At 45.5% G+C, this 15,456-nt stretch overlaps 1 protein-coding gene across 1 annotated transcript in view; it reads right to left on the bottom strand.

Annotated features, from left to right (window-relative positions):
- PDLIM4 (PDZ and LIM domain 4) overlaps nucleotides 1–15,456 on the bottom strand; it is a 45,205-nt gene that overhangs the window by 9,317 nt on the left and 20,432 nt on the right. The window contains exons 3-4 of the mRNA XM_059860017.1: nucleotides 13,503–13,587; nucleotides 2,311–2,489 (exon numbers count right to left, since the gene is read on the bottom strand). Coding sequence (XP_059716000.1) covers nucleotides 2,311–2,489; nucleotides 13,503–13,587 — 264 coding nt within the window. The remainder of the gene's footprint in view (nucleotides 1–2,310; nucleotides 2,490–13,502; nucleotides 13,588–15,456) is intronic.

Here is a 15,456-nt window from a genome sequence, read left to right as displayed (position 1 = left end):
ATGGCGGCAGGGCCTGGCCCTTGGTGGAAACATGGCCAGAGACTCCCTGACACAGAACCTAGATGAGATCAACCTCCTGGTGCTGCAGGATCTTGTAAGAATCTTTGAATTAGTGGAACTTGTTGGCAATGGTATCTATGAGCAGCAGCTTTTCTTCTAGTCAGAGAAGAGGAAGAAATGAAGACACGTGAGGGAAAACAACATGGTGGCACCAAGGTCAGTGGGAAAACAAAGAGGGGGAGGAGGTGCTCCAGGCATTGGAGCCAAAATTCCTTTGCAAGCTCTGGTAAAGACTATGATGAAACAAACTGTCCCCCTGTAATGGAGGAAGCCCACGGGGGATGCAGATCCACTCACAGCCCATGGGAAAAGTGCTCATGGAGGGGCAGGTGGATGGCAGAGAAAGCTGTCATCCAGTGGGAGACCTGAATGGAGAGAGGGCTCCTGCTTCCAGAGAGAGAGAGGGGCCTTGCTTCCAAACTAGAGCAGCCTATCCTCAAAGGACTGCACCCTGTGGATGAGTGACCCAAGCCACAACAGTTTTGGGAACACTTGTTTGCCCGTGGGAGGGGCTCACAGCATAGCAGAGAACAGACCTGAGCAAACAAAACATCTTGACCGACAAACAGACCAAAACCACACACCCTGTCTCCCTGCACTGTCACTGGACAGGAGGAAGGGGCTGGGGGAAGGTGTTTTAAAGGTGTATTTTACTTCTCATTAGCCTTCTCTAACTCTGTTAATATAAATTTACTTTATACCTTTGAATTTAAACCTGTTTTGTCCTTTGGAGTGTTTTCTCCCAATCCTCATCTCAACTCATGTGCTCTTCGTTATTTCTTTTTCCCTCTCCTCTACTCAGCTAAAAGTAAGAGAGAGTAAGCAAGTGACTTTAGTGGTGCCTGGCCTTTGGCCAGTGTCAAACCATGACACCAGCCCAGCTTCATCAAAGAAAATGTACTCCAATTCAAAGAAAATGCACTCCTGCCCCAATTCTACTCAAAGACCCAAGTGAATGTCCTTGCTTTAGGCTCATTTGCAGAAAATACCAGATTTTGTTCTCTATTTTTTGTGCAGTTCTCCTCTTTTCAACTTCAATAACTTTCCCGCAGCAGCACAGGGAATGAGCTGGCTTGCTGCATCACTGAAATACAGATTCATGCAGACACAGAGTTCCCAAGATGAAAAGAAATTCTCTTTGCATGCGATACAGACATTATTTTCTTGCAGGATATTTTGCCAGTTTGGAAGAACAAATTAAGAGCCTCATAAGCCATGTGAAAGCATCCCAGTCCACAACCTGGCTTGTCTCAAAGTCTGAGTTATTCACCCAAACCATTCTTGGCTACACAAAAGCCTTTTCTTTCCTAGGAGCATTATTTATTTCTCAGCCTCCCGGACAGCTGCACTGAGCAGATCTTACACTTATAAACATCCCAGTTACTGGAGTTCATCCTTCCAGCCAGTATCTCCAGCTTCCAGGGCAAGTGTTGGCTCCTAGGTATGTGGCAAGGTGTACCTCACTCCTAGGAGGGCAGCACCCTCCATCCTGCCTTGGAGATACACTTTGAAAAAACAAAATATTATTGTCCGTGACACTCACAGAGCCATGGAATTGTTTAGGTTAGAAAAGATCATCAAGCCAAACCATTCCCCCAGCACTCCCAAGGCCACCACTAAACCATGTCCCCAGGAGAAACATCTACATGTCTGTTAAGTCTCTCTGTTAAGTATGGTGACTCTACCATTGCCCCAGGCAGCCTGTGCCAGGGCTTAACAACCTTGCTGGTGAAGGAAGTTTTGCTAATATCCAATGTAAACCTCTCTTCCTCTTGTCTTCCTTGGCATTAATCCCAGCTGGGGGACCATACCTAGGGGCCACTAATCTACCTACTCACATCAGCAACAAAAGGATCTTAACAGAGATCTGGAGAGTGAGCACCTTCACCAAGATGCAAATCTGAGCATTGTTTCAGCAACACAAACTTCAATTTAATGTTGCAGTTGCTACCTATGTAAATGTGGCCTTTTTGTTCAGAAATTGCTGTCTCCAAGCCTTTTTATTTTTGCTTTGTTTTATTTGGTTAGTTTATTTTCTCCTCCCACCTACACCTGACCAGCCCAGCATCCTGGTGGACTTGGCAGAGTTAGGTCAATGGTTAGAGGGGATGATCTTGAAAGTCTTTCCAACTGAAGTGAGTCTAGGATTCCATGACCTCAGGAGCTTCAGGAGCACCACAGCCTCTGTGCACTCCCTGAACCTTAGTTTGTAGGAGCAGCAGCAGATGCAGAGCCAAGCCCTGCCCCTACCTGTGTGCAGGAGTGATGTGGAGTCCACTCAGCTGGCCCGGAAGGGCTGACTCAGTGCTGTCGCTTGTGTACAGCCGAGTTGGTTGGTGATGCTGCATGTTCAGCATCTGCTTGCTGTCCACAGGGCTGCCCCCAGCTCCATGGGGCATGGACCTCCTGCTCTGGGCAGGGCCACTGTCCTGGAAAAGAAAGAAAGCGGAAAACACGAGATTTATAGTGTGTGATGTACATGCAGGGGCTGTGTTGGGACATGCAGTTTGCCATAGAAAGATTTTATGTGTGCTGTGGAAAACAGGGATGTGCAGCAGGAAAAGGAAAATTCAGGCTTGACCTGCAGTTAAATTGTGCTGAATCTACACGGCTCCCCTTGGTCCCCAACTAAATGAATTTGCTATTTCTCCATGGTGAGCCACTGCCAAATATTCTGCATTTATTTCTCCTGCACTTATTTTATATTTAAAAGCATATGTGCCGTTTCTTTAAAAGAAAGGTTGTGAGTCTACTTCTTATTCCATGTTCCATCACTCTGAGCACACTTGCTGTGCTCCTGACTTCAGGGCCATCCCTTCCATTTCCATCAGCAAAAGAGGATAAACCCATGCTAAGGCAGCTCTGCGTGCAGGATGGGCAACACCCGAGGCCAAGGGACCAGTCCTGGGATTTTTACTTGCAGCCACCCTTGTCCACACAGATCCATGTTCCTTTAGGAAGGTTTTCTCCCCAAATAAGATTAGTAATTTACAGTGTGAGAAACACATCAGTCAAGGGGTTTAGCTTGATATTCATATTTCCATTTGCTTTTTAAGTACCAAGGTAAACTGTGGAAATATTTTTGTCATATGACCTCAAGTCAGGAACTCAGATGCTATTAAATGACAAATTTTCCACATTATTTTAACATTTTACCTATGTCAAACATTACCTATGTGTTATTCCACACACATGGAATTCCACATACATGGGTGTCCTATTAGTCAGTTCCATCCACACCCATAAACCAAGCAATACCTACTGCTTATGTCACCTGAGCCAGGCTTTGCCTACAAAAACTCAGTATGGGGAGAGGAGCTAACCCCAGCAACTGGGAAAAGCAGCAGGAAGCTGGACACAGCCCATGGACACACGCTGTCTGCTATTTCCAGCCATGTGAATCACAAACATGCCTGGACTGATGAAAGAAATAGATGCTGTGTAAGAGGCTGGAATCTGTTTAACCTGGTTTAATTTGTTCTAGGGCAGCTCCCCAACACAGCTGCCTTCCACCAGCTTTTCAGTAGATTGAAGCTGATAAAAAACCAGGCAGGGAAATAAAACACCATCCTATGAACAAATAATGAAGTGTATATTGTGGGGTTCTGATACAAAGCTTATTTTTGACTAAAATAATCCAATAAATACTAATTAGAAACAAGTGTCTACCCCGGTGCACAGAAGAACACACTGGCACTCACAAACTTTGTAAAAACAAACAGCTAAGAGAAGTAAAAAACAGATCCTGCTAGAAAAAGATCTTGAAAGTCCAATTCTTCAGTTCTTCCTAAGGCAAAATGTCCATTGATATAACCAAGCTTACTTAAGAACTGAAAGATGGTGTCTTCAAGGCTTTTTTCCTACCATCAGCTGAAAGCCTGAAGCCTTCAGAAAGCTCCCAGCAACTTCCCCTGCCTCAGAAGCTGCCTGGAACCCTCTTGGCACAGTTCCCTCCACACCACACATGCACAAACACGTGGGGAAAACTGCTTCCAACATAACTTCAAATTGTCTATTAAAAAAGGAATTTTTCTGCCAGTAATAATATAATTTTAACTGTTCCCCAATTTATAGTCTTAAAAAAATACATATATATATATATACACACATACACACAAGCAGGCTATGTGTTCCCAATTCCCAGATTTAGATTATTATTTCAAGGGAAATAAAGAAAACACTCAACCATGATGCAGAGAGGAAAAGAAGGATCATAAACATTTTTTTGGGATAACAGAGATGGCCCATATGGGTGGCAGCACTGACAGCAATGCTTTTAGAATGCCATTACCTTTAATTATCTGGGCCAGATTCACTCTCAGTCCAGGGTGGCTGCAGGAGAGGGCTGGGTCCTCTCCTCTGACCTCATGTGCCCCTGCACACTGGTGCCATCCAGACCTTTGCTGGGGAGCGCAGAACTGGCAGCTGTTTCCAGAATGGCAACCTCCTCCAGACCATCATCTCCATGGACTTGCTTAAATCCAGGGTAGGTTATAAAGCGTTGCCCCTTTGTCCCTGTTAAGCTCAGCAATTTGTACATCAGGACCAAACGTTGCTATAAAGTGAAAACTTATTGCTTGGGCACTCTCCAAAAGGAGGTCCTTGATAGAAGGGAGGAAACAAAGCCCTGCCTGCACTGCCTGGCATCCCCACTTGCCACCAGCTCCCTGTCCCTGTGGGGAGAGGATGTTCATGGTGGTGGCAGCTCACCTTTCCTCTGCTCAGGAATGTTATAAAGCCACAGGTGACCCAGCAGATTCCATAGGGATCAAGAGGTTCCTCCTGTAGCACAAAATGCTGTTCCCAGGCCAGAGCTCAGGCTCCTCTTCCTCAATGGCTGTGAGACCTCTGCAAGGCTTCACTTTGTGCAAAACACTCACATATTCATCCTCAGAAACCCAGAACCAGATAGATTTCTTTCCAGTTGTCAAATTCAAGATCAGTTCAGATTTCCCCCCTTCGAGGCCTAATTTGCTTTTCTTTGCTGAATTTTCTTCCTGCTTTTTATAGCCTTTCTTAAACTGAGTTTGCAAACCCTTCTTAAGAGCTGGCCTGTGAACTCTCACCAAGGAGAACTCTTTCAGCCTACAAACCAGAAACTCCCAATTTGTTTTCTCATGCTTGGCTGGTTTTTTAATGCATATTGCAAAACGTCCTCTTTGTCCACGGAATTCTGCACTCTTTGGCGTGTGGCAGCATGATGTGAGAAGACCAGACAAAATGAGACGAGACATTGTTGGGACCCCATTTTTAGATGGGTGATATGCTTCCACCTAACCCCTGTCACTCTCTCTCCTCCCCACCCCCCATGCACACTTTTTCTCTCTTTAAAAAATACATCAATTTTTTTGGCACCAATATCTAGCCTCATTTGGTTTTAATCTAGTTTTTGGGTATATTTCGAACCTTCAAAGTTCTTTGCGGTTTATACACAGAGACCTAGCTTTCCTCACTTTTCTGGGTTTAAACTGGATTGTAACAAATGTATACCACAGTCTGAAGGAAAGCCTTATCCATCACATCCTTCTCACTACACTCCTTTCACAGCTGTCAGCTCAATATCAAATTAGTTTTTCAGATCTCTCTAAGTAAGAGACCAAACTCTTAAAATCAGATGATCTTTTGGAAAAAAGGCTGCAGACAATGTTCACATGAAACATGACTCAAGCTGGAGCCTGGTGGAGCCCCAGCCTACCCATATTCCCAGGACAGGTTGTACTGCACAAGGGCATGTAGTGACAGGACAGGGAGAATGGCTTCACACTGACAGAGGGCAGGCTTCAATGGGATATTAGGAAGAAATTCTTTCCTGTGAAGGTGGTGAGGCCCTGGCCCAGAGAAGCTGTGGCTGCCCCATCCCTGGAAGTGTTCAAGGACAGACTGGATGGAGTTTGAAGCAGCCTGGGATAGGGGAAGGTGCCCCTGGCCATGGAAGGAGTGTGGAACTAGATGAGCTTTAAGGCCCTTTTCAACCCAAACCATTCTGATTCTGTGATTCTGTATAGCACAAGGTATATCACACATTTAACCCAAGGACAAATCTCTCACACTCAAAGAGCAGTAACATTTCTCCTCCTTGGAGCAGCCATGTGGATGGATGGCCATCAGCAAGGCTCCGATGGATGTTTCCTCCCACAGCTCCAGGGAGAAGCTGCACCCTCATGCAAATTAAAGAGCTCAGGAGAGACTCAAGCTGCAATGCCAGGGCTTTATCCCTTAACCTATCTGGCTCCCCAACAGTCTCAAAATCCACAGCAATGGAAAAAAGTTACCTAAGATAGTCAAGATTAAAATGTTTTAAAATGAGATTTTAAAATGTTTAAAAGGCATTACTTAAGACAGTCAAGATTAAAATATGTTTGCTTTTATCTTGCCTGCACCGTGCAGAGAGCACATTTCTAACATAAGTGTGCAAGGGGCATTTACCCAGCAGACAGAGGACAGCTGTGTATGACTGTCTTGGTAGGAGAGCCTTGAAGTTTCCTCCTTTGTCCAGCAGCAGAAAGCTCCTGCCAGGTGACTACCTCACTAGAGCTAGGCTCAACAACAGCCTAAACCCTAGAGAGGACTGTCCTAGATCCCAGTGTTCAGGGTCACCTTCCAAGCTCAGGAATATGAGGGCATTGCTCACTGCAGGTGTTGGACTGATGCCCCCACCATGCACAGGCTGCTGTTGGATTAACTTTCCCACTGACAGAAAATAATATCTACTACAGATGGAAAAAAACCTGAAACCATCACAACAAGTGTCCATCTGCCCTCCTGACTCTCCCCTTTCTCTCAGGAAAGATGCTGCTGCTCCCATTTCAGTCCATGCTTCCATTGAATTACTTTACTCACCATCTGGTGTTGGGCTTACAGGACAAAGCTGGTGAGCTTAACACTAACAGACTATGCCCTGACGTCATGTTTTCCAGCTTACTGTCACTCTCCCCTTTCTCAGTTGGGGAATTGTTGCATTTTCAGCTGTTACCATATCACACTTTCTGATTTTCTTTCCATAATCATTATCAGCAGCTAATTTAAACGAAAAGTTTCACTGACAACAAGCTAAGCTTTAGGCTACAAAAATATGCTTAAAACAAAAGGTGCCTACTTCACCAGCATGGCTTATCTGAACACCTCCTTCAGTAAAAGCCAGGGTAAGGTGCACCAAAAAACACAGAAAAAGCAACAGAATGATATACTGTTTCATTTTGGAATACCCCAACCTTTTGTTTTTCCTCATTAATAAAAAAAGATAAATTCAGGTGGATTCGAAAACGTCTCAGCCTTTCCCAGCACTTTGTGGCACAAGCTGCTTTAGAGGATGGAAGCAGCTGCTTCAGCCTGATCATCCTGAGGTACCACTGTGAGCATCCCTCCAGCAACCCTCTGCACCACTGGGGATGGCTCTCCCCACTCAAGTGACCTCCAAGAGCAGTTAATTCCTCTTAAGTGAGAGAGAAGGAAAAGTGAAAGGGGATAAGCTGTTTTTCCTGATGGACAAGAACAGAAACACTGAGCTACACCTGTGCTTCCAAACACTTGGCACTTCTGAGTACACAAGCAGCAGTTTCCTTACCTGTGTTAATGCAGTCATCACTGAAACTGATGTTATCAAGTAAAATAACACAGTATATGTCTGTGTTAGCACTTAAACAAACAGTATTTTGTTTGTCCCAAACCAACCCCCATTTCAGTATAAGTCCTATGTACCTTCAATGAGAACAAATTATTCAAGTTACCTGGACAGAGGAAAACTATTTTGAAGTTTCCATTCCCATTTTTCCCCTCCTTTATCCTAATACTGGTTTTGCCTCTTTCATATAGCAGGACTATCAAAACTCACTTAAATATGCTAATTTACCTAAGACACACACAGAGAATTTCACATAAAAGGTTACAGCTTCAAGATGTTACAATGGTACTCAGAAAACTCCTTTGCTTTCAAATGATGCAATATTATATCACAGGCAAAAGTAAACACAAGTGCACATGCTATGTGTGTATAACCTTTTCACCCAGCAAATTAGATTAGTGGGTTTTTGTAGTGTAAAACCCCAATATCTGGGTGTGAAATGTTGCCTGAGCACCCAGAGCTCAGGGCTGATGCACCCACAGTGGCTGTCAGCATTCAGCATGTTTCTGCTATTAAATCAGTCCTCAAACAACGAGCTGCGAGTTCCCATGGAAGGGAGCCTGGGTTTGTGCCAGGGCATGAGCTCATCCTTTGTTTTCCCCAAGGCAGACATTTTCCCTCCTTTCTCAGGAGAGTGCTGGTTGGTGCCCTGCTGGTTGGAACTGGGGGTCACAGCAGGAGCTTTCCCAGAAGCAGGCATGGCCCATCCTGCCCCAAGAGCAGGGGAGGAAGGATGGTCAGTCTCTCTGAGAAAGGAAATTCCATCTCTCCAGCCAGGAGGCTTTAACCCCCAGCTCAGAGAACTCAGCATGGCCTATGCCAGGCTTTTGCAAAGATGTACATAGAAGTTTCCTGCTTGGCAGCAACTCACAAAGAACTTTAAACAAATACTCCATCTAATTAAAGTTAATTTAAATCTATTACTCAGTTAATTACATAAGGAGCCATTCACCCTTAGTAAAAAAAAATATATATAATCAAGAAAAAAGTAAATATGAGCATATTTAACACATTTTAAAAGTGTTAAAATCAGTTCTAAGGGACAGGTTAGCAGCCAACTACCCTCCCTGCTCTCCTGTGGGACACCACTGCTGTCACTGGGTGCCCAGAGCTGGGGCACCAGAGGCTCAGACTGCCCTGAAGCCCGTTTATGTAATTAGGAGCAAGCATGATCAGCAGTGATACTATTTGTGAAGTCAGGGCAAGTATGAAAAACTCCCAGGAATGATGTTGCAGAGCCCATGCTGGGTGGATGCCATGTGCAATGAGAGGTAGCAGATCCTCAGCAACCAGACACACCTGAGCCCCTCTGACACGAGCAAACAAAGGTGTGTTCACATTTCCACTGGCCTGGCTCACACCCAGCACTGCCTGGATTAGGCTGCTCAAACAGTTACAATAGATGCAAGTTTATCCCAATTCCTCCTCTTCATCCCATTCTGGATGGCATTTTCACATAGCAAGCCATGTCCTTTGCACCTGATTTTAGTCAGAGCAAACTAACAAGTCTCTGTGGACTGAGACCTGGGTGTCAAGAACTGAGTAACACATAGGAAAAGCAATTTGTAAGGATGAGCAGAAACAACCTTCTCATTGTTCCTGTGCAGCTCCCCTGGTGCTGTGGCTCTTCACTGCCCAGAGCTCACCCTCTCAGTCACGTGGTGAGGCTGGGAAAGCCACTGCTCAGGACAGAGCACAAGAGAGGACCAATAGTGATGACACACCTCCCTCATCCATCCCCTGAGAATGACATGGAGCTGCTCTGCTAGCTCAGCAGCACCAGGACACCATTCCCCATGGATAACTGTGGGAAGTGCCTCTACCTGTCTGCACTGCCAGAGGAAACCCAGCCTTTCACCCCATGTACCTATTTCAGCCAAGCATCCAGGTTTGGGAGGACTTGCATCCTATTCCAGCTCTGGCTATGTGATGCCAATTTAATTTCTGCTGCAATTATTCTCCTACCCACACACTCGATCTATTGTCAGTCAGCACTGACAGGGTGCCCAAAGCCCATGTTTCCAGCCCCCCGGGCCAGAGAGCTGCCAATTCTGGCAGTTTGGGAATGAACAAGACAAACACCCTCTCTTTTTATTAGCACTGCATGGCAGTATTTTAACTAGCAAGCTCATGCAACAGGAAGCCAATTACAGTGGGATCTCCAGAGACTGATGGATGGGTGCTCCCACTCCCCCTGTCTGCTGGGGAGGAGTGGCTGGGACCAGTACCCACAAGTTCACCAACACCATGCCAAGAGAGACTGGGGATCCCAACACATCAGCAAGGATGTCATGTCTGCGTGATGGAAATCTGGAACTGCTGGCTGGAAAGCTCTGAGCTGTCCCCAGCATCCCTGTAGGTCCCACCTCCACCCATCTCTGGGTCCAACAGACAGGCAGCCCTTCTTTAGGTTGCAAGTCTGAGTATCACTGCATTTGTGGCCTCCTCTGTAGGTCCTTCCTGTTAAGGACAGATTCATCTAGTAAACCCAACCGATAACCAAAGTCTGCTTTAAAACAAAAAAAAAAGTTATTTTCCCGAAAAGTTACTCATTCATCCTGTTCAGTGTTGTTCCTGCTAACTGTAAAAAAGCAGCTCTCCAGTTCCAGCTTCTTCAGTTTGAGGGTAGCTACTCCCCACAGCCATGGCAATAATCAAAGTTTTAATAAGGAGGATTGATCACATTCTTGGACTCTGAGTAGAGGTTTACCAGAAAGCTCAACTGAGAAATCACAACAGATTTAGAAAAAGGGGAGAAGAAAACTCACCAACTACTCTACACCTTCCATGTTCTCTTGCACAGAAGGTAACTACAAATTTCACTGCCTTCAAGACAAAGATCACACCTAAGAACCTAAACTGTAATAACAGAAATACAGATTTTCCTACAAATCATTCAGACGGAGGCATTCTGCTTATGTTCACATGTTTTAGGCAAGACTTACTATAGTCATAAGTCAAGATTTTCAACAGATCTTTGTCCAGTATGATGGAAAAGTATACAGAGTAAAACTTGGAGGAAGAAAGGATATGTGCTCCCCATTACTGCAAAGGCCACTTGGGGTAAAACTCTCAAAACTTTTTTCAGGGACAAACCCCCAAACTCTTTTTGTGATTTGAGGGCAGAATTCCAGCAGAAAATTTTCCCTGTGTTTCAAAGCAGATTGCTTTTTTCCAGATGCAAGGAAGTGCACCTAAAGGTTGCACATATATTAGCCAAGTTATTACTTTACAATGAGATTTTTCCTTCTCACAATCTAGTATGTGCCTTTGCCAGAGGGGCTGAATGAACACAGCACAGGACAGCCCTGGGTCACCTGCAGCAAAGATTAGCTAGCTCTCTTTGGGTGCTGATGGTCACCCTCAGCCTCACACAGGTCAGAGGACATCAGTGATAAAACCTGGGTTAGCACAGCTGCTGCCATGTGCTCCAGGCTGCAGCATGAACCACACTGGAGGCACAGGCAGTTTGGGGAGAAGAGTCAACAAAAACATCTTGGGTGCAAGCACAGCAACCTGGAGGTGTGTGTGGAACCACCTTCACCTCCTCTCTGGGAAACCCAAAAAGCCACTAAGGAAGACAACACATAGATACAGGCACAAAAAAAAAAAAAAACAAAAAAAACCAAAAAAAACCAAAAAAACCCCAAACAAACAAACAAACAAACAAAAAAACCAGCAAGGGCAGGAATCTGCTGCCTGTTCACACACCTCTCTCAGTGCCCTACCACAAACACAACTGCCTTACACACCTACTCCCCAGATTTACATATTTTCAGGATTCAGAATAGTTCATCCCCACCTCCTTCATTATAGTCTATAAAACTGTCTAATTTTTAAAAAGATCCATATGTAACATATATTAATAGTCAGATTCAAATGCAACCTGCATTAAACCTCAGGAAGTTGTATCTGGCAGTGGAACTGCTGCACATTTGTTTCTCATTTAATTTTATTCATAGGTAAAGTCTAGTAAGAAAAAATATCTGTCAGAAAAGATGGCTGTAATTGATAAATGAAGCAAACATGGCCAGAATGCAAGGCCCAAGCTCACACATCAGCCTGCGCTGTGAGTCAGGGCATGAAAGACAAACAGCCCCACATGTTGCTGATGTGTAGTAGTGAGGCAGCTCTGCCATTGCTGCTGTTGTGCTGTGCCTCTGCCTGCTGTCCTGGGCAGAAATGCAGAATATCTGCAAACTCCACACCACTGGAATGGCCAACAGACCCAACAGCCTCACACTCTGGTCCATTTCTCATGGGGTTTGGAGGATCTCACCCTTGTCCTGAGCACTTGGTGTGCGCTCTGCTGCTCACCCCCATGTACCCCAGCACATGGGGAGTACTTTCTCCCCATTCCTCACTGAAGGAGACTACATTCATTGTAGCATCATCCCCTCTCTTCTACCCTTGCAGCTCTTGTAATCCTTCTGAACTGAGCCAAGGGAGGGCTGAGGGGGCACCTGGAGCCCTCATCAGGACACTCTAAAAGCCTCTCCGGAAAGGAGCAGTAGAGCTAAACCAGCAGACCCTGCACACAGGCATTTTGTAAGGGCTGGAGAAAAAGCATGGAAAAGTATATGACATAAACCACATCTGTGGAGGAGACAACCATCTGAGCAATATTTGAACACTCAGCATCAGCCAAAGGGAGCTCACTTGCTTTGGGGGCAAGCACAGGGGCTTCTGTCAGCCTGAACTGACATACTTTGATATTCTGAAGGCTCTGGGCAGCCCCAGGGCCTCTACCCTGCCCTGGGAGGGGTGGCCAACCTACAGCAGTGAGAAGCCTCAGCAGGCTCCAGCCCTGCCATCCATGACCTCGGGTGCCCTGGGAAGACTGGCAGCATGTGCACCAGCTCAGCACACATTCAAGGGGGAGCCAGACAGCAGGAGCCACCCTCTGCCCATCTATCCTCCTGGTCTCCTCCTTGTTCCTCAGATAACTCCACAACATGGACCAACACATGCAAAAATTGACAATCCAGTACCTCATAAGCAGAGAGGGAGAAGAGAAACTCCATTTCTCTTTCCATCAAGAAGCCAAATGAGAATGAGAGTCACCTCTGACCTTGCTAACAAGCCATCAGAGACCTGGCTGATGCAGAAGATGGGGTAGTAAGGCAGGGCAGGATACAGGTAGAAGGCTCCAGGGAACAGAGCTGAGGACAGAGGGAAGAGAGAAGCTGCAAAACAAAGAGAAGGAGTGAGAGAGAAAAAAACCAAAACGACCCACAAAGGAAAAAGATGAGAACATTGCAGGAAAAAAAAAAAAAAAAGAAATCCACCATCATGGGAGGTGGGTGAATCACTGTCACTGGATTGGGAGGGTGCAGCAGATTTTGGAAACAGCCAAGGTAGAGGCACAACAGCTGAGGCAGATGCAGACAGACCCTGGGTGTGCTGTACCCCGGGAAGGGCAGACACCGGACAGTCAGAGGACTCCCAAGAGCTCCATCCAAAATCACACTAACTCTGAGCTTGGTCAGAGCCTCACAGGGGTCAGTGCTGGATGTCACCCTCCATGTGCTGCCCAGCCATCCTGTGTCCCCAGCAGGCTGATCCAGCAAACCCTGGCCTGGCTGGAAGGCAACGACACAGATGGGATTGTGCCAGATCTGCTCAGGATCTGGCTCACCATGGGAACCAGCCCAAGAAAAGCACAGATAGACCTGCAGAGAACTTAAAAACCACACATGGAAACTCCTTCACTTCTGGAAGGAGCACAGGCAGAGCACAGGGCTTTCCAGAGACATGGATTCCTCTCCTCAAAAGCAAGCTGGGAGAGCAGCAGAGTGGGGCAGAACTGCAGCTGCCATACCTGTGGGTCTGGCTCGATGCTGATCCGGTATGCTTGAGCCTTGCCATCTTCCAGGACCGGGGGGGACCAGGTCTTCCCTTCAGATCTGCAGCAGGAAATTAGGTAAACTCTACTTAAATTGCTTTTAAGAAAGCCCAGACCAAAGTGCTCCCACCCAAACAAACAAAGCCCACAAAAATCTCAAAGAAAGAAACAAGCTCCCTAAACAAAACAAAAAAGCAATTAAACAAATTAAAAAAAAAAAAAAACAAAACAAACAAGCCAAAAAAAAAAAAGAAAAAGCCAAATATATATATAGCATCTATTTATTCCCTAGCAGGTTTATAATATATTTGCATTTGTCCAAAATTATCCTCAGAGACAACAGTGATAAATAGAGAAGATGACAGTTTCATCCTCTTAAAACCATGAAGCTCAAAACCATTCTTGAATTACAAGGTTCTGTCTTAGTTTGAGGTTACAGAGACAAACTTATTTTGGTTCAAGACATCAGAATACAGACTCTTGGTGGTTCCTGTTTTGCACATTCCTGGCTTTGCCCCTTTATTCTGGCCCTGAATCCAGAAAGTATTCTGATTATACATGTGTATAGATTTATGTATACTTACATACAGGCAATCCCTGGCAGGCCTGTGTACCAGACCACATCAGGAATTCTATAAACACCTTTCAGAGAGCAGGCTTTCACCACCCTGTATGAATCATCCTGACCCTTTCAACAGCTGCCAGATAGAAAAAGCCCTAAAAATACAGTTTCCATTCCCAAATGCATCTTCAGTCCTGCCAAGGCAGAGCAGAATACTGTCACTGTCCAAAGATTTTCCATGTGCCTGATCATTTTTTTCCCCACAAAGGCATCTGGGGACATGGCTGGAATGTGATCTCCAGCACTTAGGGTATGAGGGAGTGACAGGGGCCTGGGCAAGGTCCAGCAGGTACATCCACAGACTTCTCAGGATGCAAGAAGGTTAAGGTGGAAGATGGAAACTCGAGTAAGCTCAAGATAAAGCTTTCAACATGTAAACTATTCTGTTTATCATCACACTCTCTGTATGCACCACTTCAAAAAAATAAGTGCTGTTCCATGGGCACAGATGCATCCAAGCATCCTTTGTGGACTCTAACCCCTGCCACATACCACATTCACTTTCAGTTAAATTATCTGCAGAGTCCAAGCTTGAAAAATAAGGAGCATGATTTTAACCCAGGAATTCTCAAGGAGATTTTTACCTTTGGTATTTTGCAGCTACACAAGTCATCGTACAAAGCTGCCTTTACAAATCTAGGATCTGACCTAAAACCTACCAAATGCAGGGACTCCCACTGACTCAAACACACTTTGGATCCAGCCCCTGAGGATTTCAGCTTTTTTTCCTCACTACTGCCTCATTACAGCTTTTTCAACACGGAGTGATTACTCTCATAGCTAGATATCTTGTTCTGGTAATTTATCTTTACTGTTATTATTTGATTTTAGGCTGGGACAATCCACTCATAAATTGGTCTGCCCAACTGGGACAAAGGAAACAATCCCTCCCAGGAACATCAGCATTCCTATCAACCCCAGCTTGCTTCTTGCCATGATCTAGTGCTGTGTACATTGCTTCCACATTGAAAATCAAATCTGGAGGCCCAGAACAATGGAAATGACTAATTACATTGGCAGGGACCACCATTATTATTTCCGTGCTTTCCCCTGCACTGAGCTAGCCCAAGGAGAGCTTGCAGTGCCCCAATGAGGGTCCATGATGACTTCCCCCCACTCAGCTCTGGAGCCCACACGCCAAACACAGCTTAAAGCATCCCCAAAGACTTCAACGTGCCAGTAAATAAGAACACAGCTTCAGCAAGTGATTCTGATTGCAGCAGATAAGAGCAATAGCAGTAAATTCATTCTGTGTGAAGGTATGGCATGCAGTCACCAGCACTGCCAGCACTACCAGTTCTCCACAGC

Source organism: Haemorhous mexicanus, chromosome 15 (genome assembly GCF_027477595.1).
Source record: "Haemorhous mexicanus isolate bHaeMex1 chromosome 15, bHaeMex1.pri, whole genome shotgun sequence".
Taxonomy (NCBI): Eukaryota; Metazoa; Chordata; class Aves; order Passeriformes; family Fringillidae; genus Haemorhous; species Haemorhous mexicanus.
The sequence above is the reverse complement of the archived record's forward strand: the minus strand, read 5'-3'. Positions and strand labels throughout refer to the sequence as shown.